At 37.4% G+C, this 24,102-nt stretch overlaps 2 protein-coding genes across 10 annotated transcripts in view; one reads left to right on the forward strand and one right to left on the reverse strand.

Annotated features, from left to right (window-relative positions):
- Nucleotides 1–21,807, forward strand: part of WDR19 (WD repeat domain 19) — a 49,317-nt gene extending 27,510 nt beyond the window's left edge. For 2 of the 4 annotated variants that reach the window (XM_029997268.1, XM_029997514.1), the window contains 13 exons: nucleotides 576–722; nucleotides 1,153–1,277; nucleotides 2,674–2,786; nucleotides 3,680–3,748; nucleotides 6,321–6,398; nucleotides 9,023–9,031; nucleotides 11,814–11,910; nucleotides 14,010–14,134; nucleotides 14,804–14,885; nucleotides 15,507–15,657; nucleotides 17,919–18,042; nucleotides 19,877–19,953; nucleotides 20,690–21,807. In XM_029997268.1, coding sequence (XP_029853128.1) covers nucleotides 576–722; nucleotides 1,153–1,277; nucleotides 2,674–2,786; nucleotides 3,680–3,748; nucleotides 6,321–6,398; nucleotides 9,023–9,031; nucleotides 11,814–11,910; nucleotides 14,010–14,134; nucleotides 14,804–14,885; nucleotides 15,507–15,657; nucleotides 17,919–18,042; nucleotides 19,877–19,953; nucleotides 20,690–20,804 — 1,312 coding nt within the window. In that variant the 3' untranslated portion in view covers nucleotides 20,805–21,807. The remainder of the gene's footprint in view (nucleotides 1–575; nucleotides 723–1,152; nucleotides 1,278–2,673; nucleotides 2,787–3,679; nucleotides 3,749–6,320; nucleotides 6,399–9,022; nucleotides 9,032–11,813; nucleotides 11,911–14,009; nucleotides 14,135–14,803; nucleotides 14,886–15,506; nucleotides 15,658–17,918; nucleotides 18,043–19,876; nucleotides 19,954–20,689) is intronic. The other 2 variants (XM_029997351.1, XM_029997435.1) reach the window with 2 other exon arrangements.
- RFC1 (replication factor C subunit 1) overlaps nucleotides 18,935–24,102 on the reverse strand; it is a 45,113-nt gene continuing 39,945 nt past the window's right edge. For all 6 annotated transcript variants that reach the window (XM_029997617.2, XM_041119773.1, XM_041119853.1 and 3 more), the window contains 2 exons: nucleotides 23,252–23,443; nucleotides 18,935–22,697 (listed from right to left, as the gene is read on the reverse strand). In XM_029997617.2, the coding sequence (XP_029853477.1) occupies nucleotides 22,602–22,697; nucleotides 23,252–23,443 (288 nt within the window). In that variant the 3' untranslated portion in view covers nucleotides 18,935–22,601. The remainder of the gene's footprint in view (nucleotides 22,698–23,251; nucleotides 23,444–24,102) is intronic.

Raw genomic sequence — 24,102 nt, forward strand, 5'->3', positions numbered from 1 at the left:
CAGAATGTAGTTTCCACTAGTCCTTACCTGTAAGTAAATGTGCTTCAGAACAATGATGCTTTATAACATGAAACACACCAAAGCTGTTTGTGATGAGACTAGAAAATACTATTTGCATCAATTGCGTAGTGTGAGAAAGAAAAAATTTCTTGATCTTGTTTACAAAACAGAAAAGAAGTCTCATTTTTAAAATTGTACAACTAGTTATCATCTGTTTGTTTTTTATTGTTCTTTCACTCCCAAGTGATTTCATATGGAGCTGATGGAACAGATGATGTTTGCTGATGGAACAGATGAACCACTTTTAAGATATACCAAAAGGGGTGCTGGCAGAGTAGGTCAATAGTATTGTGGTAGACATTTTTCTGTTGTCTCTGCCTTTCATTCTCCCAAGAGAAAATGAAATAGAGACAAAAACCCATAGTAAATGCAGAACAAGGCTATTATATGCAAACTGAAAGGAAGGTGTCACAGAGTAACCTCTCAGAAATAAAATACTGTATGTTTCTTTCACACCGTATTGTAAAGAGTTACTTAAAAGTTAGAAAAACTTACATGGAACCATTATTTTGCAGGTACAAGGAAGCTGTGATAGCTTATGAGCATGCAAAACAATGGGACAGTGTAATTCGACTATATTTGGATCACCTTAATAATCCTGAAAAGGCTGTTAATATTGTGAGAGAAACACAGTCTCTTGATGGAGCAAAGATGGTGGCCAGGTAACATTCATATTACACGGGTTAAAAAAAAAAAGGGTGAAAGAGGCCATACCTATTGGAAGTTGGTGAGGCTTGCTAACGTATCAGACTCTGGTTATTGGTACTTGGCCAGTGACTATATATTCCAGCTTATTGATTTGGGTTTCCTAAAATTTGAGAAGCTAAGCAGGTACTAGGTTTTTTTTTTCTTTTTTTAACTTTCTGATCAAAAATGTATTAACCTGAAGTAATAAATTTGGACAATAATAAAAGTTGCCATGCTGTATTATTTATACTAAGTTAATTTTAGTAACCTATTTAAAATAATCGAGATATAAAATAAATCAGAAATATGTCATATTTGTATGACACAAAATATATATTCCTAAAACCTATGGTGTATTCATTATGCTAATTAGTACTAAGGTATTAATTTGTTCATTCTGATTAGATTCTTCCTGCAGCTTGGTGACTATGGTTCTGCCATCCAGTTCCTGGTCATGTCCAAGTGCAATAATGAAGCTTTCACATTAGCTCAACAACACAACAAGATGGAGATTTATGCTGATATCATCAGTGAGTATTCCAGGTTAATAGTTCGCTTGCAATATGTTTTGTTGTTCTTTTAATTGGTTTAGACCAATTTGAAATCATAAGACAAGGGATGTGAAGTTTTGTTTCCCAGCCTTTTCCATTTCCAGTCACCATGGACAGATTTGGCAATCTGTGTCTAATTCAGGCCTACAAGCTAGGCTTTGCTTTCAGCTTAGGTATCTCCCTTGGTCTTCAGTCTAGGTTGTTTTCAAATCTTGCCTGTGCTAGAGCTTTTTCTGCTTATCCATAGAGATAAAGCATTTGTCTAGACTATTTTCTTATGTCCATTGAGGAATCCCTTTCTTTGACCTTGACATATGTAGTACTGCTTTTCCAAAACTGAGAATTTTACTGGTACAGTTCTTGATTTTTATTCCCTCTTTTCCTTTTTTCATGGTTCCAGCTCTTTTCTTACATGTGAATGTCACTTATCTTTCCTTTTTTTCCCTTTAAGGGTCTTCGTGGCCTCCTGTTGTCTCAGCAAGAGACAAAAAGGAGACCTTACTGAGAAGCTGACTTTTACCTCAGGCCGTCAAGTCAGTCAGTGGCCAGCTTGTCAATTTGCAATAACTTTTATATTTTTCACCTGTGTCAGGCAGTACTCTTTGTGGAAACAGTTCCACATACGTATCTACTAAATTGTCTCATATTTTCAATTAATCTCTTCCTTTAAAAAATGTATTCTTGTTATGAAGGTTATAAAAATTTGGCAACAGCTAGCTTGGTGATGTACTGTTGCAGCTGCTTGTCAAGGTGGCCACTATTGTTCTACTGTTCCTTATGCTTTCTTCCTTCTATCCAAAATAGGATGTCTCAAATTGTAATCTAAGTGGGTGGAAAAAGGGTTTAAAACTAACTCTGGAGTAATGGCTGTATTTATTTTAGACATGTACAGTAAAATGGAGTCTTGGTTAGAAGACTAAGTAGTATTCCCTGCTACCACACGGTTACATTGGTCCTGAGTCTTGCTCTGTATGATACAGATATACTTGCATATTTTTAAACTGTGAAAATAATTCAGGTGATAATCTCATAATCACTTGCTCTGTTTTATTGTTGCCAAGACATAATGGAAAAATTCATTAGTAGGTCATAGTTATGCCATTTTATTATGTCTGTTAAAACAACAGAAATCCCATTATGGTGTAAAACCTATGGCAACAATTTTTTCACTGCATTATATTAGCTCCTAATGTCTGACATTTAGTCTGATTAAATAGGAAAAAACTGTATAAGACATAATTTGAGTCTAGCTGGCTTTGGTTTTCTTCGAATGTCAGTAGAAAAAAACCTGTAGAATAGGAATTTGTTCCTTCAGTAGGGCCTTTATCTTACTTAATAAGAATACTCTGCTTTGATTGCTATCTATCTGTTGCAGGTTCTGAAAGTACTACCAACGAAGATTATCAGAGCATCGCACTATATTTTGAAGCAGAAAAGAAACATTTTCAGGCGGGAAAGTTCTTCTTGCTGTGTGGTCAATATGGACGGGTCAGTACTTAAAGGATAAAACAGTGATAGTTAAACATTCATAGAAACTGTTCAAAATACAGTACTTCAAAATCAGGGACGTTCATAGTAGACTTCAGCTGCCTTAACTGATGACATACTGATATTTTTTAAAAGTGTAAAAAACATAAGTAAACTATTTATATTTACAATTATCTACATTGTATTCTGTGAATTATATGCTGCCATACACATAACTTTTTCACAGCAGTAGAGGCTCTAGGTGCATCAATGATATACTATTCTCAATGAATCTCTAAATATCATGAACACAGAGGTAGAATTTATTTATATTTTATTAGCTTAATCAGTGAAGACTTGGTTGCTAGTTAATTCATTTAATACTGTAGCATGCCCTAACTTAAAGCTTTTTTTTTAAAAAAAAAAGGAAATAAGTTAATTGAAGTACATCAATTGACACACTTCCTTTTGGTCGGTTACAAATCAGTGAACTGATGCTTATTAAATGTTTGACCTTTGCATACTGAACACATACTGAAAAAATATTACTGATTTTTGCAAATTACAGCCATTGCAGATGACCACTCCTTCAGCTGGGGCATAGGGGGGATCCAATGGCACATTAATCATTAATTTCTTGTCATCATATTGCTGTGAACATCTTTCACAGTTAGATGAAGGTATAGACCAGAATTTGGCAAAGACTCAACTCTTCTTTCTTGCAGGAGTATCTGTAAGAGCAGCTGCTACCTCTATAGTGTATGTGGTTATCATTATGGCTGTAAAATACAGTCAAGATAAGCATTCAGCGTGCCACTTGTCTGTCAAAATGCAGAGAGAAATAACTTGATAAAAATTAGGAAGATGTTAATTTCATGTGTCTCAGTTTTGACTTTTCTTTTGTATCATTTTAGGCATTAAAGCACTTCATGAAAAGTCCAAGCACAGAAGATAACTTGGCTATAGAAATGGCAATTGAAACAGTAAGCAACTTTGCTAAAACAAAAAATTCTTCATCTTTTCAAGAAGTTTACCTTCAGTATTGTGACATTTTCCTAGTGTTAGTGAGTGTGTTTGGACAGATTGCAAATAGAAGGAAAACTCTGTCAGTGAAAGTGGTATCTAAACATTAAAAAAGTAGAAGTTAATACTAACACCAGAGGAAAATGTGTTTTCAGTCTTTCAAAGGAGGGTTTATGAATTCATTCAGATTTTTGTAGTTGTGTGTCAGAGACCCCTGAATTTGGAATTTTCTTTTTTAGCAATATCCATATATGATTTTTCAGTTTTGCTGATTTTTGCAGTCTGCACACTATGGTTAGAGAGGTCAACATGCCTCCATTCTCACTCTCTGTCACACAGTCACAGAATGGTTGAAATTGGAAGGAACCTCTGAAGGTCATTTGATCCAACCCCTCTGCTCAAGCAGGGCCACCTAGAGCCAGTTGCCCAGGACCATGTCCAGATGGCTTTTGAATATCTCCAAGGGAGACTCCACAACCTCCCTGAGCAACCTGTGCCAGTGCTTAGTCACCATCACAGTGAAAAAGTGTTTCATGATGTTCAGATAGAACCTTCCATGTTTCAGCTGGTGCCTATTGCCTCTGGTCCTGTCACTGGGCACCACTAAAGAGAGCCTGGCTCCTTCCTCTTTGCACCCTCCCTTCAAATATTTATATAATTGACAAGATCCTTCCCGAGCCTTCTCCAGCCTCAACAGTCCCAGCTCTCTCAGCCTTTCCTCATGAGAGATGCTCCAGGCCCTTCATCATCTTAGTGGCCCTTTGCTGGACTCTCTCCAATATGTCCTTCTCTCTCTTGTACTGAGGAGCCCAGAATTGGACACAGTACTCCAGGTGTGGCCTCACCTGGAATAGAGGGGAACGATCACCTGCCTTGACTTGCTGGCAACACTCCTTCTAATGCAGCCCAGGATACCTTAGCCGCCTTTGCTGCAAGGGCAGATTGGTGACTCATGTTCAGCTTGATGATCCCCAGATCCTTTTCTGCAAAGCTGCTTTCCAGCTGGGTGGCCCTCAGCATGTACTGGCACATGGGGTTGTTCCTCCCTAGGTGCAGGATTTATTTTGTGCTTCCTGTTGTTGAACTTCATGAGGTTCCTGTCTGCCCATTTCTCCAGCCTGTCAAGGACCCTTCAGATGGCAGCACAGCCTTCTGGTATATCAGCCACTCCACACAGTTTTGTGCCATCAGCAAGCTTGCTAAGGGTGCACTCTGCCCCATCATCCAGATCAGATTGGACCCAGTATTGACCCATGGAGTACACTGCTAGTTAGTGGCCTTCAACTAGACTTTGTATTATTGATCACAACCCTTGGGGCCCGACTGTTGAGCCAGTTTTCACTCTACCTCACTGTCTGCTCATCCAGCCCATACTTCATCAGCTTCTCAATAAGGATGTTATGGGACATAGTGTCAAAAGCCTTTCTGAAGTCAAGGTGGACAATATCCACTGCTCACTGCTCTCAACATCCACTATCAGATGGAAGACCAGTTGCAGCATCAGTCTTAATAACACCTTTTTGTTTTCATCCTTATTATCTCAAAAAATCTCCTTTCCATCCCTAAAAAAAGTAGAAAATTTGGGATTAAGCAATCTTTGTTATTTTGCTCAAGATCTCCAAGATTCTGTAGTCATCAGGTCTCCAGCTCATGCTGCACCTCAGTACATGTGAACCTACTCTGTTTCTTGTGATTCTTTTCTAGACAATATATGCTGAAAACCTGCCTAAGCAGGCCCATTGCCAGCTTCCATCTATGCATCCACTGTGACTTTCACTTTCTGTCATCTAAACCATTCTCATACTGCCTCTGTATCATTGAAGAACCCACAGCTTTGAAAATCTTGCTAGGTATCACTAGAGTACTAGAGTTTTTTCAGACTCTTTTAAAGAGTAGACCTGACTCTGCTTAGAGATAGCACAGCCACTCTTGAGGCCTTCCATCTCACAGAGCTGTTGGCAGGGCTTGTAAGACTGAAGCTTGAGGTGTCTAATGCTTTCCTCTGGATCCAGATGTTTCAGCCCAAATGAATAAACCAAAGGCTATGAAACAGCCCAAAGACTATTGCTGCAGTTGTACCTTATGTATCCTTGTGGGATCTCAACATCTCAGCCATATTTTTGAGACTGTCTCTTCAACTGGCCAGATAGTGCTGCCTCTATTCTAGTGACCAGCACTGAATATTCCTCTGAGGCGCAAGTTGTGCTGGGTTGATAGACGTAGCCTTGTGACAGCAGGCTTCAACTCATGGTCCCTAGATTCAGACGCCTTCCCAACAATGAAGCAGAGGAACAGTTCATGCAGGTAGAGACCCATTTAGTTACAGTCCTCTGACATAACACATTAGAAAGTAAATATGAACTACTGCATGTCAAAGCTGATGAGACAAGTAATCATCTGGTTTGAACACACAGAACTAAAAGAAAAACATGTTTTAAATCTATCTAGTTTCAGTGGTTTTATGGAAAGCCTCCTTATGAGTATTTTTCCTTTCTCTTTCATAGCATAATTTCTTCTGTCTTTATTTAATAGGTGGGACGGGCAAAAGATGAAGCCCTAACAAATCAGCTGATAGACTATCTTATGGGAGAGAGTGATGGCATGCCCAAGGTACTGTATTTTTATCACTGCTATTGTGTCACACTGTGCTACAAGATCTTTTGAGCTTATTTTGTAAAATTAAAAGGTTTGGTAGACAGATTGTGTTTTAGCTTGGTTTCATTAAGGAGCAAGACTTACATGATCACTCCGTGAGTCATTCACCCAGTAACTTCAGTTTCAGAATGATAAGAAAGGCAGTAACTATCCTAGATGTAATCATCTTTCTCCAAGCTTTATGAAAGCAGGTAGTTGGACAGAGGACATTCAAATTAACACTCATACTGAGGGAAAGAGACAAAACTTAGCTGTTTGTTCATGCCAGTTAGCCAGCTGGCTGTTGCCTTTCCCAAATGGATACTCAGCATGTGTGTGTCTCAAGGCTAGCTACAGGACTGATCTCTTCTTGCAGTGTGGGGAGTTGGTCTAACTGTTGCAGTGGAAGAAAGTAAGGTAATAAATAGGAGATGAAGGACAAAAACCCAAAGATGATCAGGCTACATTAGTTCCTGTATTCACACATCAACATAAGACGTAAAAAGTTGTGGACAGATTTTCAAAATTACCAGCTCCCTGTTGATTTCTGAAGGGATTAATGACCACGTTTTAAAAATGAACTTAGCTCAAAGCAACTCAAAAGTGTGCCACTGAGATCACTTGAAAATGTAATGGCTTCATGCGGATGTCCATATGACAGTTAAACCTTATTTTAAAAAAATTATCTTTCTTTTTGGATTTCTTATGTAGAAGTATTTAGTTTAAAGTTTGAATTGATTATTCATAGAGTCAGTTTCATCTGCGGGCATAGGCTGTAGTTCTGTAAACTAAAACACAGAGTTTCTGTTCTATGTTGAAGAATAAAATTACATACTTCATTTATGGTAGAAAATTTTAAAAAAACAGGAAGCACATTTGAAGATTTTTGGTGACAGACCTTCCTAATGTTTGATTAACAATAGGAGAATAAAATACTGTGGACACTGATTTTTATGTTTTCGCTCATCATTGTCATAGAAAATCTTCTTTGGATCCTTAGAACCTTACATTTTTTTCTTTTATACTATTTAGGAGGTGCTTTGTGAGATAAGAGGTGCTCTGTGCTATAAGGCTTCTTTTAATGTCATGTGATCAACTAATAAAATGTAGAAAGGACCATTACTTTTCTTCCAGGTTTCCTGCTCCTTTGTTAAAAGCAAACCATTCACTGGGTGTAATAAAAGGCTTTTTGCAGACTGGTAGACAATTTCATCTTTTTCTATCTTGTATATACGGATTTGGGATTTGGAAGATACTTGCTGACAGATTTTTGTGTATTAGTTGCCAATGCCATAGGTTTGGTAATAAAAGAAGAGGATCGTTCACAAACTAAGCAGAACATAGATTAGATCTGTGCTATTTATACAATACAAGAAGTATATTTTGACCATATTCTGTTGGTATGATTTTTTTTTCCAAGACAGATTTAAAATGTCCACTGTAAATATGTTAGACATCAGAACAGCAGCATTTGAGGTTAAGATGACAAACAGCTCTTTTGCAGAGTGACTACTGATGAGCTGTCTGGTTTTCTCTGAGTTTGAGCTGTGGAAAAACAGGCTTCACAGTCTATTTTTGATGTCCATAGAGCTTATGGTACATTCAGTCATATTTGGGCTTGAGTTCATGGAACTAAGTGGCTGAGCCACTTCAAGTTTCACTGCCTGTTACAGCAGAGCTTGAATGTGAGCTACGTGGGGCTGCACCCATGTTTTTCTACTGTGAAAGCCAGACCTCAGGTGTGGACATTGCAGTCTGCAATTAATTCCTTAGTCAAGGAATTTAAGATCTCATACAAACTCACAGTAAATACAGTCAGGTGCAAAATTACATGTATGGACGAATAAGTTCTGCCATACTGAGGGGAGTAAGGTTTGGTAACAATGAAGAGGACATGGTCTTCATTTTTTTGTAAAGTAAACTTCATTCAGTTTACTTCACCCCTAATATTATAGCTGTGGTTTATGATTCTGTTGGGAGATTAGAAATTCTGGCTCTTTCCTCTTTGTATGGTGCCGGGAGATTAAGGGTTTGATATTTTAGACTTTTAGAGACACTGGACAGTTGATAGCCAAGCCAACTTCGCTTTTATAAAATTAATAAAAAAAAACACCACAAAACCCCTCTGTCTATTATTTACCTCTTATTATTTACCTGTAATTTGAAATGCGAGCATTAATAAAATTGTAAGAGAAGCAAAACATAGTGAAACAAACGAAATTCAACTGCAAGAGACCAGAAGAGAATGAAGCCGTTTGAGGCATTAGATGAAAAATCTGTGCAGCATCAGTGTAAGCAAAAGTAATTTCATATTTATGCTGAAAATTGGGTGGACAGAAACTGTAGCATCCGCTCTTTTTTCTAAGAGCAGCAGCCTAGTCATCTGGTTGAAAGAAGTGCATAGGTCTGGATAAGGGAAGTGAGCTACGGTGTGATCTCCATAGTGAGAGGTTCTAAAGATTTTAGAAAACACTTAGGAATTTTGTGAATGCCATAATTGCCTTATTTAACATTGTTTTGAACTTCAATGTAGAGCTTTCTTTTCCTTGTTTAAAAGCTCTCTCTTGTTCTTCTGAATGCTTTAATCCAATCTGCCATAGTCTCTCTCTGTGAGTAACAAAATTTTCCTTTATCAAATCATACATATTTGTTTTAAAAATCTACTTAAAAACCAATTCATCTTTATCCTTATTATGCTATGGAGACAGTGTTCTTGAAATTATCAAGCAAATGGGGTTGTTTTTAGAGAATAGCAGCTTTTATGTGGTGGTATTTTTGTAAAGCTGAAAAGTAAGAGTGAACCTAAAGTAGCCATGCAGCAGAAACTTGCTAATCCTTTCAAGCATTGATCTTCAAAGCAGATCATCGCTCACAGCAGCCTGATTGCTTTAAATCTTTCACAGCCAACAATTTTGTGGCATTTTAATGAAGTACCATATTATCAAAATTATTATGCTTACCAAAATTTTGCTATACTATTGTCTGACTAATTATAAACTTTTTCTTAATGTGTTATTATGTCAACTATTGTATTTGTTAACAGTAACATGTAAAGTTTCTTAATTTGTCATGTGTTCTTTTGTAATTTTTCAGGGAGTGTTAACTAGCAAGATTCTGCTGTCTTCTGTGTGCATATTTTCTAAGTAAATGTGTTTTAAAAAGCTGAACTAAATTAAAATCATGGCTATCTAATAATAAGATCAGTTAGACTGCAATAATAAATTTTTCCAAAGACCTTAGGAAATGTGTTGTCAATTGAAAATTCCTTCCTGCATTTTTTGCTTTTAAAATGGCTGACTTTAAAGGTAAGAATATTAAAGTAAAATATGAGACTAATTTTTCTTAAGTGCCTTCTACTTTTATATTTTTTTCTACATATGGCTGCCATGCAAGTCATTTAAATATATTAGTTAAGTATAATTAGGGACATGGCAAATACCATATAAGACCACTGGTTTGTGCTGGGACAGGATCCTCCTCCTGCTGCAGCAGGAGAAAAAGGAGAAGCAGCCTGGGTGGGGAAGAAGTGCAGCCTTCTGCTATCATCAGTGGGTTGACCATCTGTGGTCATTAGGAGGTGTCAGAAGTTGGGAAGAATTACATCATAACCTACCATTCATAATAATTTTTGTTTTACCCCACTCAGGGAATAGCAATTTTCCTTTGTAAGGCAGTTTACAGTGGATAAATAATATGCAGTAGTATAAGTAGTTGTAGTTACTTTATCATCCAGATAACTATTTCATTATTGTTAAGTTATGGTTCTTATGATGTTCAACGTTTTGATCATGTGTTACTTAAAATTCTGCTCTATCAATAGTTTAAAAGTAATTACTTTTGGTCACTTAATGTTTTTCCTTATATTGTGAGTTAAAAAGAAGAATTTGACTTGCCTTTTTTCTTTCTGTATGCCAGTCTTTCTCTGTTGCTTTTATTTCAGTGATTTTTTTTTTTTGTCATTTTTTTCCTTGCCTCTCAAGTAGGGAGTTAATCTTTTCAGTCATCTTTATAAGGAAATTTCTTTATATCTTTCATATTTCTATTCATTTCAGTTTCTGCTTTTTTTGCTATGTGTTTGAGACTTACATACAAAACCCACACGGTATTCCAGAGAACAGCACAACATCGATTAATACAATTCTTTTTAAAGAAATTTTTATACCATTTTAATATAGAATACACATTGTAAATGTTTGGTTTTACTACTAATGTTGCAGAATTAGTTGGCTTGTGTTTTTTGCTAAGCTGTCTATAAAGCTACCAGTGTCTATTTTTTTTTTTTTCTGATTTGTATATTTAATTTGGAACCATACCGTTATATACAATATTTCAGCTTAATTTCATCTTGATTTACTAGTTAAAATATTATCATGTACAAACTTTACTTTTTATTGATCCCATTTTAGAAATCACTGCTAAAGGTATAAAATAGTGACACTAGCCCAGGTTTGGTTTTTTTCACTTAATAGTTCCTTTTCATCATAAGCAAGGTCGTTTTATTTTGTATTTAGCTGTATTTTTAGGCATGACCTCTTTTGAGGATTTTCTCAAAATCCTTATGAAAGACCAATTCTCTTTTCTCTTTCTCTTGTTGATTTCTTTCTTTTTTTTGCTAGTCTGCTAGAAATTTGAGTACACATTACAAAAATAGAACTCATGTTCGTTCTCTTCAATACTGCCATCTTGGTCTTTTCAAAGTTTTGTTTTTAAATTATTTCACTAACTTTCCTGCTGTTGGATTGCCAGTTCTTGGGTGAACCCTTTGCTACATTTGCCATTCTAGAATCATGTAATATATCAAAAGTACATATTACAGCAAATTACAAATTTTAGGCATTTTGTTAGCTGACTGTCCCCCTAATTTTCAATTTTTTAGCTGTCTTGGATGTCTGCCATCTGGTCCCAGAACAATACACTCTTTAATGGCCAGATTTTGTCATCCTTATCCGCACTAAGCAATGTTTGCATCTAGATCTGTAACACAATTTAAACATTTCTAGCAAGATTTTGATTTCTAGAAGGAGTCCTTTGGTTCTTTTCTGACACCATAAACGCCTACACAGCTGAAGTTGTTGGGTTTCCACTTGTACAACTCTCTATGTGCCTAACGAATGGTCTGCGGCTTTCTGCATCCATATTGGCAGGGCTTGGCAACTAGCTGCCACAACTCAGTCAGGGTCCCTCAATGTGGGCGTTTATCTGGCTGTACTAATGGCCAAAACTTGCAGGTGAACATAGCACGGCTAAAGCATGTTGATATGAAGAGCTCTTCTCAAAACAAGCCATCTTGTCTGCTTTAAAGAATGCGGTGGTGGGATGAGCAAATAAAGAAAGGGGATACAGCAGTATGTATTCAGTTAGCATTAATTGCTTTTGTATGATTTAATTAAGGATGCCAAGTACCTATTCCGCTTATACATGGCACTAAAGCAATACCGAGAAGCTGCCAGAACTGCTATAATAATCGCCAGGGAGGAGCAGTGTTCGGGTAAGTCTGTTTTCTCTGATGTGACAGCATCTCTGACACTACATCTTGCAGTACTTAGGGTCCTGTTATTTATATAAGATTATATTTAGAAAATACATGTATCAGTGCTTTTAATTATATTCAGGTTTAATTTTTAATTTGAAGTAGCCTTTGTGAAAAAGTTGGGACTTGCCTGTATATTAAATATTGGAAGAAAAGAAAATTGTAGAAAATGCCTGCATTCCTTATTACATTCAAGTAAACATAGTGATTAAGATTGCCTGCAACTTTACTTTTCTGTGTATCACAGATCTTAGAATTGCAGTTTCTACTTTCTATCCGACTTGGATACTGATCCTTTAGTCTTTGCACATGTTTTTTTTTTCAGTGGGAGATGTGCACAGAAGATGGTTTCTGTTGAAGGATCAGGGACCTGCTTACTTAAGCCTTGTTTTCCCCTGTAATAAGTAGCTGAAGTTAGAAATAGAAAAAAGTAGTAAGAGACGGCTAAAAGCAAAATAGCTATCGCCTCCGTTATTCGTGCTCCTCTGTAGCCATGGCAACAGTCCTATCATAACACTGCTTGCTTTTCATTTCAAGTAAGTTAAGAAAAATATCTATAAAGGAAGAATAGCAGCCTCAGGAACAGCCCAGGCAAATTAACATTCATGGACTGCTCCTCACCATTGGGCTGAGGAGTGGAAAATCTCTTAAACCCTTGGCAAGCATGATCTCCCAATTCATCATAGCAATGAATAATGCATTTGTGCTAATTATGTAAGCAGGAAATGTAAAGGCTCAAGGGTTTAAATATTTAGTAGCTTTTGTGAATCTGAAAGCTTATATCTAAAATGCAGTATCTCATATTGTATTTCATATTCCCTAATAGTATAGATGTGTTCTGCAACAGTGTAATAATAAGCACAATATTTTTCTCATTAAAGTCACCAATCTTGCAGTAACTGTTTCCTTCTCTTCCTTCAGGAGATTCCAGTGAGTTTGATTCTGAAGTTTGCACCAATATAGTTTGTTCTTTCCTTAAGAAAACATTTTAAAATAATATTTAAGTCATAGTGTTTGGTATTTTCCTTTGGGTATGCCATTTTATGTGCAATTTTCCTTTAAGTTGTTTTTATGTAATCACATGATTTTAAGACTGATCATATTATACTAAGAGTCAGTAACACAGCATGAAAAATTAATGTTTTCCAGTAACTAATTCTGGAGTGATATTTAGCTGCCTCACACAAATTTCCACAGGTTTATTCAACTGTAGTGTATAACAACACATAATTGCTTTATAGAGTAAAAATGTTTGCTGATAGAGAAATATAGAGAGATAGACAAAAAAAGTTTGCTGAAATAACTGAATCTGAAATTTCCTTTAAATGCCTCCAGCTGCAAAGAGTATACTCTAATAATGTAATAACATAAAAACAAACAAACGAACAAAACCCAACCCAAAACAAAGCAAGAACGAACAACTAGCTAAGAGTAGACTAACTGTACTAAACACTGGTTGTTTTCAGCTATGTTGATAATTTAATGAAATCCAGTGGTTTCTGGACAATCCTTCATAGTATCCTTGAAGCAGTATAATCTAGTGAATTATTATTTAAATTTTAACTATCTCTCTGACAGGTTTTGGGTTTGTTTGGTTGCAGAGGCGAGGAGTTGTCAAAACAAATGATAAAGTAGAAGTATGTTAAATTAACATTTAAAAAAAAGCTTTTGAATATCTGACATTGAAGAACAAAAAGAAGTAACATCTCTAAATGCTCTAAAAATACCTTTTCTCCTCTTTATTGTGGAAGCAATGTATTGGATACAGCATCTTCCATTTTTAAAGTTTCATTATATGAAGTTGTCATCCACATATGTATTTTGATACTGTTTAGATGAGTTCTCCAAGTGTAATTTTTTTCTTTATTTAACTCCCTGGCTGATATTTTTAGGATACTGTGACAAGCAACTGCTTGTGACTTTCCAAAGAAATTGTCATGCAAAGGTTTTTCTCTAAGAATTAACGTAACTTCCTGTTCAGCTTCCATATATGTCATTAGTAAAGAAATTGTTATGAAAAATTAAATTTACTGTTCATTGTTGGGTTTTTTTTTAAGGAAACTACCGAAATGCACATGATGTTCTTTTCAGTATGTATTCAGAGTTAAAGACCCAGAAGATTAAAATTCCTTCTGAGATGGCTACAAATCTTATGATTCTACACAGCTATATTTTAGTGAAGGTAAAGAATTGAGAAACTGAATTTATGCATAAGTTGCACAGTCTCTGATTTATTGAACCGTACATATGGATGCTCTGTATACATAAATTACATTGTCATGTAGGTTGTATCGCAGAATCCAAGTGCATGCTAACAGCAAGATTCAGGAGGCCGATCCATGGATGTTTCTGCCTCTTTGATTAGCATATTCTTTTTTAAAATACTGAATAATTTAAAACCTACATATGGCTTCCTGTATTTCTTTTGCGTTCACACTTACAAATATTATGCTACTAGTACAATTATTGATTATTTAAATTATTAATTATTATCCATAAGCAGATCACTGCTTTTTCTGTAAATGAAATTAAGCAGGGGGGCTCAAATGATTTCTAGTAGTTAACCCGTGGCCCGTCAGGATTTCCATTCAGCCTACAGTCAGCTTCTGGCCTCCTCTCTACCAGCAGTGAGGCAAGAGCAGGCAAATATTGGGCCAAAGGCCAGACAGACTGTTCTGGGAAAGAGCCACTGTAAAGTCTCTGGTCCTTTCTCTAGTGCATGATCCACCTCTGCTCGGTTTCGTCAAAGAGCCGTGGGCACGCAGCTCCGACAAGGACGAACACCAAGAGCAGGCTGCAGGAATTACTCTCTAAAGGCTGCAGTTAATTCAATATGTTTGTTGTATTCCAGACTCACGTGAGACGTGGTGATCACATGAAAGGAGCACGTATGCTTATACGTGTAGCCAACAACATCAGCAAGTTTCCATCACGTAAGTGCTGATGGCATAGAAGAGCATGCTTTGCTCTACAGGATGACTCATTAATCATTGTATTAAAAGGTATATTCTCCTCCTATGATCCTGTAGGGCACGCAACTAAGTGTAAATATACACAGTGTGCTCTGCCATCCTCCACAGGACAGCTCTTTGATATACGGCCTCCAGGATGGGGTCTTCGCCCACCGTAACTGCAGTACTGAGCTGCCTGAACCACACACAGTCTCAGGATCGTATGTAATGAACTGATTGGTTCTGTGACTTTATCACAAAATCTTAATCAGTCTTTTTTGGAAAATTCTTTTTAGGTATGTGGAAAATGTAGATTAAAATGTAGACTTTAAACAGCACAGACCAGATTTGGGAGAAATGGTAATAATCAAAACATTCCTGCTGCTATGCTGAGCTTCAGGAACACAAGGCCGTGAGAGGTGGAACAATGATATTCTTGTATATGGTTACAGGAATTGCACAAGTTGTGCAACTGTGTACTCTGAGGAAGAAGAAAAATACTGTCATTTTTCATCAGTACTTTTTTAGCCATATTAGCTCAAAGGCTTTCAACATTAATATTGGTAAATAAATATTTGACATTATTGTTTCATTCTATTACAGACATTGTGCCAATTTTGACTTCAGCTGTAATTGAGTGTCATAGAGCAGGATTGAAGAACTCTGCCTTCAGTTTTGCTGCAATGTTGATGAGACCTGAGTATCGTAATAAAATAGATCTTAAATACAAAAAGAAAATTGAAGCAATGGTCAGGTGAGCAGTGTTAATCTGTACTTTCAAATGTACACAATGTCAAGGCTTTATTTGTAATGTTATTTTTGCTCATAAAGCCTACAGGCTTTATCCCGTTTTCATGTTGTTTCACTATCTCAAATTTGGAAAGCTAAGAACGATTTCCCCCCTTCTCTAAAAATTACAGGCTTTTCTGTTCCCTTGGATGCGATAAACCTTAAATGCAGTGTGCATGTAAAATGCTTCCTAACCAGCAGTAACATTTTCCATCTTGTCCGTACAGACCTAAGTGCAGCCATACAGCTTTAGTTGTTCTGTAGTTAGGAATGTACATGTAAACTGTTAGCTACCCCAGCATTAGCAGTATGCTCTTCTGTGATTTAGACTACTGACTAAATGGCTAAGATAAAAAAGAACGGAAGAGCAAATAAAAGAGATGAATTCTTAACATTTTCTTCCTTATCTGAAGTTCTGTTTTGATAGATCCTAGCCAGTATTTTCTGCCAGAGGAAGAAGCCTAGGTGAGTGTCAGAGCAGGACAAGCATATATAATGCTTTTCTTATTTATTCGACGAGCCTCTAACCATTTTGAGGCTCAGGGACTTGCTGAGCCCATATGGGTGTTTTAAGGTATTTATTAAGTAAGTTTCTAAGCTCTCCGTGAGCTTATCCAATCTCTGCTTGAAGGCACGTAATTTTTAGTGACAGGTGACTCCTGTGACAGGAAGTTCCATTGTGTCAAGACTGGTCCCTAGCTACTTTAATGTGATGCCTCATAGTTTTCCACTTGGGAGAGATGTAGCCTTTTCTGTGTCACTTATGATTTTATAGATCTCTTTTTTTTTTTTTCCCATTTCCCCTCTATCCATCAGTCATATCTTTTCAGGACCTGAAGAGTCTCAGCTTACATAGCTCTTCTTTTATGGATACTGATTCTTAAGGCCTTTCTTTGAAACTCTTTCCCCTTTTTGGAGGAGGCAGGACCAAAACTACACTTTGTATTTAAGATGTGGGCAACACATGGATTTATGTAGTAGAAAAATGACTCTGTGTTCCACCCTACTTGATTTGCTTTGACTGTTTTTAAAGCAAGCTGATGTTTTCATAGCATATACTATAATTGCAAGATCCTGCTCCGATGCCACAGCAGTTCAGAGTCCATCACCTTATAAGTGGAAACTTTTCCAACAGGCCTTGTTTTGTCTCCCCCCCACCTTGTATTTTCTTGTCACAAAGTTCTCCTGGAATTCTTTGAAGCTGGCTCTGGCCCATATCAGTCTGAATATTACATACAAGCTGTGGCATCACATTATTTTCACTTGTATTTTACGAGCTTGCAGGACAGCAGTAAGTTACCACAGAGGTGTACTGTGAGAACTGTTTATCCTATTCTGTTTAGTATCTTTTAAACATTTTTTTTAATTCATGTGAAGTTCTTCCCTATTACCTGCTTGTTAATATTTCTAGAACATTCCAGTAAGCTTCTAAAATATGACATCAATGCTAAAAGCCATGTTGACTTGTTCTTCATCTATCAATCATGTTTATCCATACCACAGATTTCATAAGTGGAGACAAAGCAGCAGGCCATTGCAAGGGAAACATACATGGCCAGGCTAATAAAATGAGAAATTAGGCTTTCTACAAAGTATCAAGATAACTAAGGAAGCCATCTATTTGTCTCCAAGGTTACTACCCTAAACATTAGAAAGGATGTATCCTCTCATTGGAAAATATGCCAAAAGTGGATCTAAGCTCTTCATCTATAAATGTTCCATAGATTAAAAGTTAAGGTCACATAAGAAAGCTGGAAAAAAGTCTCCCTTAACCCAGGTGCAGTGATGTCTGGATCAGGACCACCCTTCTGACAGACCTGTAGATGAAAACAAGTCTGTGAAAGGCAGAGTTACAAGCTGTTACAATTGTTGCTTCAATTCTTTGTGGTCACTTCTGCCGCAAACACCAAAATAGTGAAACCACAGGTTTATATTCTATACATATAGACTGAGTTTTGAAAACTTTCAAAGTATTATGATCTGTTATAGCTTTAAAAATGTTGTGTTGTTTCAAATTAGATGGAAAATTACCTGTTTCTGAGTTTACATAATTGTGATGAAGCTTGGGTGATAGTTAAAAGGAATTATCTGGTAGAATATAAAATAGCAACTGGAAGGTCTGCAAATAACACAAAGGAAAAACACTTGCTAAATATCAAAGGCATTGTGAAACCTCTTTGTTCACGTTCAAAGAGATTTTTGTTCACATTTGTATCTTACTTCTAGACGTCCAGACACAACAGAGACCGAAGAGCCAACAACAGCCTGTCCCTATTGTGCATTCCAGCTCCCAGAGTGTGAACTTTTGTGTCCTGGCTGTAAAAACAATCTCCCCTACTGTATTGCAACTGTGAGTGTCTGCTGTGTGAGAATGAATGCAAAGCTTTTCTTTCCTTCTAAAAATAAGTTTGTCTGAACATCTTTGGTTTGGTAGTAGATTCAAGCTAGATGTTTTTGTGGGTTTGTTGGTTGTTTTCTTCCAAGCTCTTACCAAATAAGTAGAAAACATTCTTGTTGTCTTTAACTATCATAGAGTAGCCTTAGTTGCCACCTGCAAGTTGCAGGCACGTAAGGGTGACAGTAAGATCACGAAGTGGTTCTGGAAGACTTTGGCTTCCTGAGAAGGCAGGACATGCACCAGGGCTCCCCTGGACACCCAGCGCACGTGTGTTTGGTGCTGTCGGTGCACTTGGGAGAACACACAGGCAGGACCGTGCTGCTGGTGCCTTCCCAAGCCAGCCCTTTGCTTGGGTGCTCCAGGGCTCAGAGCAGAAAGAGCAGAGATGGAAGTCCCCCTTTCTTCTTCCATGTACAGGAGCCTGTGGAGGGCACAGCTCTCCTCCCCTAAACTCAGGCTGCCGAGACTGCAAATAAAAAACAAAAAAAAAAACCCCACCACACTTCAAAAATTGATTTTGGAGAATGCCCAGAATGTAACTGAATTTTTAGGTGCTTCCAAGGTTAAGTAATGGTTCAGCCAGTGACCTCAGCATTTCTTGCATTACTGATTCTTACAGAAATGAGAAGTTATAACATTTTTGTTTCAGGATACTTTAGAGTGTAGTGAAAAGGTGTATTTCCCCATGGAAGAGCCATGCACCCCACTGTTACCAGCATCACTACACAATCTTTATACTGAGGTTAGCTACTGTATAACTAACACTTTATTTTCACTAGGTTCAAGTGATTTGTCACACTAGACTTACAGAAAAATCAAAATTTACTTGAGCAGGAATCAAATGTTTGAGTAAACAGTCTTTATTAAAACTAAAGAATCAAGCCTTACAAAAAAATATTAATAGCAATTACCTATTTTTTTTACTCTATTGGTTCAGCAGAGTAAGATGACCAGTATATTTTAGAAGTATTACCTTAAGGAAAAAAACCAAGGCTTTTAAATGTAGCTTTATGAGCCAATCATAATGTACATATTCATGTACATTTCATACTATTTATTTAGGCTCCATCTTGGTTTGGTTATAGTTTATTTTCATCACAGGTATTTGTAACATCATTAGGAATGCAGCATTTTCAAATATCATACAAGAGTCAGTGTCAAAACAGCCTACTGTTGCATATCATATTAGAGCAGACATCTCAATATAGTTCAAGGTGCTGTTGTGTTTTATAGTATTGAAAAGGTACATATGAATTCTTTCTATCAAAAGCAAATTAGTAAACTGTACCAAAAAAGTAAACAGAAATTGGTTCAAAAGGCAAGTGCCAGGCAGTCAGTATGCTCACAAATGTGACAGCATTGAATGCAACCTCCTGGGGCTCATGTGATGTGGCTTTGGGGGTGTTTTTTTGAATGTCATATGCAACACCAAAAATCCCAGTAGATTTACATAGATCTCTAGACATAGATCTACAGATAACATTCTAGAATTGCCAAACTAAAAGAATTTTACAAGTTGTAATTCAATACATTCCTCGATTTCTTTTTTTTAAGAGGAATGCAAATTAAAGTGAAAACACTGCATCTCATGGAGAGCTCCTTTTCTAGTTACAGAATTTACACAGTAATCAAACTACAGTAACATTATTATCATTTTGGCTTTTTAGTTCCTCAAGACCTTTAGAACTCAGTTGCTGAGACTTTTTCACAATAACAGGTAAAAACCCAACACCCAGTGTACTAGGACAGCACATGCCATTTAATTACTTGTGCCTTTTGCATGCAGGGTCGGCATATGGTACGAGATGACTGGACAGTCTGCCCACACTGTGACTTTCCTGCCCTCTATTCAGAATTCAAGAAGTAAGTTGGGATTTTTTTCTTTTCTATTGCAGGATTCCAGTGTTGTCCGTATTTTAGCAAACTGTTTCATTTGGTACTAAAACCATGTAACAGCTGGGTTGGAAGATGAATCCGCCTTACTTGGTAGTTTCATCTAACATACTTGCAGAACATCGCTTCAAAGTGGACCAAAAACTATAACAAAGACCTCGGCCAGGGATGCAGGGCTCCAACAACAGGAACAGCAGTGAAGATGGTTGGGGGCTTGTGTAAGTTCTCAGCTCCTTCCGGGAAGATGACCCCATATGGGGAAAGGGGGAGAACACAAGCACAGCAGCAGCCACCAAAACAAAATACATGCAGCATTAGGTACAGACCAAGGTAGCAGTAATATCTTGTCCCTGATAATCATCTGTGTGACAATGGGATTGCATAGCTTTGTTCAGATGTCAGGAAGGATGAAGCTGCAGAAACTTCACATTCTAGCCTAAGCTCCTTTGTATTTGTTTTAATTGCCAAATTTTCATCATGCCCATGCAAGCAGCAGCAGTGTTCCTGTTGTAGTGTTAGTTCTCAAGTGTTAGAAATGAACAAGCCAACCTTTGCTCCACCTAGACAGAAGCAGCTGTTGCTCTGGCCTGTATTTGTTACACAGCACAGGTCAGAGCTTTGCTCTTAACACTTTGCCTTAGGCCCAGCTGTTCCTTTGAAAAATGTTAGAATTATCAGTTGACCAGTCTCCCTTCTTTTAAAACAGCATGTTACAGACTGAAAACATATGTCCAATGTGTTCTGAAAGAATTAACATTGTTCATCTTAAGAAAATAAATGATTGCACGGAGTACCTCAAATCAGAAGATGGGGACCAATAAATTCAGGTATGTGCTAGAGCCCGTATTTTTTGCTTAACAGGGCTCATTCTGGAGGCCATCAGGAGTTTTTCCCAGCAAGGGAAATGCACTGTTCAAGAACCAGGCTGTCAGTTAGAGTCTGTGCCTCAGATAACTGAGGCCCAGCTGTATCACCTATTTGCTCTCAGGCATGCAAACACCAGTAGGTTTTGCTACTGCAACTAACCTGGCTGTTAAATCATTCCAGTTGTGCAGCTTTAAACCAGTTTACCTCTATGAGCACATTATCATCTGCAACATGTTCTGGTTTGGAACAGTTGCTAAACACCTGTTGTGCTTTAATAGTGCAGAGAACAGTTGGAAGATCTCAGCATCATCAAAATTTTCTGCAGATCTACCAACGAGGCAGAGAGATGCTAACTGGAAGGAGCAGATCTAAAATGCAGGTTACATGATCTTAGCATCTATGTTTAACAGAACATAAGAATATATCACAGGATAACAGCAATGTAGTATTGGCTTGAAATACTCATATTTCAAAGAGTGACACCACTGTTCTGTCTATCCAAGACTTCAGTTTTGTTACAGGAATGTTAACTGAAGATGAGTTAATAAAGTTCCTCATTAATTTTGACTTTTGAAGGCAGATCTACTAATGCAAACACCTTATGTGAAAACTTAGCTATAGGTCAAAGTAACACACAAGTGCTATTATAAATTATACATACCATAATAACCTTATTTTGTTAATTTATTTTTTTTCCAGTCTGAGAAAACCTTGTAGTTTTTTATCACAGTCTTTGTATCTTGGGATATGACTAACCACTTCTGTTTATTTTCAGAGCTGCACATGTTGTCTGGCAAGCAGCAAGGAAAGCTCTGTCACTATGTTATACATCTTTTCCCCACTAGGATTTTAATAATAACCATGTCACTTCTATTTTGTGATAGCCTGTAAATATTTAGCTTTTGATAAATTTTGTACTTTGATTTATTATAGTAATAAAACTGATTGATAATTCTTCTTATGAAGCAAAATTTGCATTTTATCTGCACCAAAGACAAACCAAGGAGCATTCTGTGTAATGTCAGTGGCAAAAAAACTCCTAGTGTTCTTTTTTTCAACATCAGTTCTGAACTTTTATGGCTATTTTCTATTAAATGTTTCTTACTCTAAGTATTCCTTTCTGGTTTTGATTAAAGATACAAGCACAGACTTCTCAAGGTTTGGAACTAAATCCCTTGCTGCTTTTCTGTGTCTGTAACTGAACAAAAGGGAAGTTGTAGAAAAAGGGTAACACCACAGCCTGTACATGAAGGAAAGCCAGAACCTTGGAAGAAAAGGGAGAGAACACTCCATGAACTTAACCAAAACTTTAAAAGACTCTCCTATGAAACGTTTTATTGTAATTTTATACACTGCTTAATTTCTACAATGTACAAATATGCAATTTCAGTTGGGGGGGGGGTTGCATCATGTGCTATTTACAAGAGTTCATACCACACAATGTCAGGGGATTTATTAAAAAAAAAGTAGTTAAGTCCTAGGAAGACTTAGCATAAACACTAGGTAACTAAGCATCCCATTTTCATTGTGTTCATGCACCCCCATGTTTGTTGCACAAGGATAACATCATAGCATGTTAAGAGTAAGTACAGCATGGCATAGTGAGAGAGTACAGTAGCTACATCACCTCTATAAGAGGAGCATTTTCAACGCACTGGTTCTACTTTCCCAGCTCCAGCACTGGATCAGTTTCATGTTCCTGCCAGAAGTTAGATAGGTAAAGCTGCATCCAGAGCAAGATTTTATTCTGTTTAATGTCTTGTTTTCTCTTTTCTTTTCCCTTCTTTTTTTGTTGTTTCTTCATTTTTCTCTCTTTTTGGCAGCTTGGAAGACTTTGCCTTTTTTTGCTACAAACAGAATATAGAGACAGTTTAAAATCCAACTGCAACCTGACAAAAGCATAAGTCAAAATGCATTCAGTGTTAAAAGAAAAAGCCATCTCTTTTCTTCCCCTCCTCTTTCAGGTATCAAGTTTTTAAATGCCATGCAGAGTACAGACTCTACAATATTCCATCTTAAGGGCTGAGCACAGTTGCCCAATAGGCAATATGTACAAAGAGTATTCCTGGAATTTCTGTCTGTGATAACCACAGGCAAAGGCCTGTGGCTGCTTCTCACCAACAGCACCATCCCCACCAACACCTAAAATACTACTAAGTTTTGGAATTGGATGCAGTATTCTTGAGTTATAGTGATGTCTCACCTTGGTCCAACATTCAGGCAGAAGACAATGGATAGAAATAAGAATTTTTCACACTACTACTAGTTATGAATTTAAATGTTGAGAGATTATGTATTTTATACTTTTTTTTTTTTAATTCAGATGATTTTACAAGTCCCAGAAAGGTAACTAAGAGGAAACAGTTTAGTGGGTAGTTTAACACTGAGAAGACTAAGTCACCTTAATCATTGCATCACTTTCAACAGTATCTTGCTCATCCTCATCAGACTGGATCTCTTCCACATTCAAGTCTTCATTCAGTTCTGAGGTCACCACAGATCCCGACTGCCTTTTAGATGGCTTGACAGAATTAAGTGAATATGGAGTCAGATGTGCCTCTTTGTTGTAGGCACGTGTAAAAGCTGCTTTGACCTGTTAGGTTGAAAGGAAACACTATGAGCATCAGCTTAGGAACTGTAGATTGTTAGCTAACCAACTGTTGGCTGGAGATTCCACATCATCTTTCGTTTGGGAAGATGTGACCAAAGATTTGTAGAAGAGGACACTACCTCAAAAGGACACAGAAAACATCCAAGAGCTGTATGGCAAAGGCTCATTTTAAGCACGTCCCACATAATCCTCAGGTAAGAGTGTGCATCTTCAGATGCTTCTCACTTTGGCCTCGCAATAATTTCAGCACTGTTGTTCTGCTGCCACCTGAGCCAAGTCACTTACACCAGAGCCACCCACAGCAGCACTGAACACCTGCCACACTGGAACAGCCTATTGAGACTAGGGGTAAACACTCAAGAGTAGTGTAGGTTTAAGTTATCAGCAGAGAAGTTTCTTCTTTCCCTGAGCACTTGACCTGGGATGGGGGAGATCGTGGTTCAGATCTCACACCTGCCTAGTTTGTAGCACGGACTTGAGCTTAAGCTCACCTTGTACCAGATGAGGGTCCCAACCCCTGAAGTGGACTAGCTGGATACTGGAGGAACACCACACAAAGTCCCCCCAGGGCTGGCAGTTCAGTCTAGCTGGACCATGAAAGACACAAGCTGCAAGCCAGCCTCTTAACTCAGTGCCCACAC

Source organism: Aquila chrysaetos, chromosome 1 (assembly GCF_900496995.4).
Source record: "Aquila chrysaetos chrysaetos chromosome 1, bAquChr1.4, whole genome shotgun sequence".
In the NCBI taxonomy this organism is placed as follows: Eukaryota; Metazoa; Chordata; class Aves; order Accipitriformes; family Accipitridae; genus Aquila; species Aquila chrysaetos.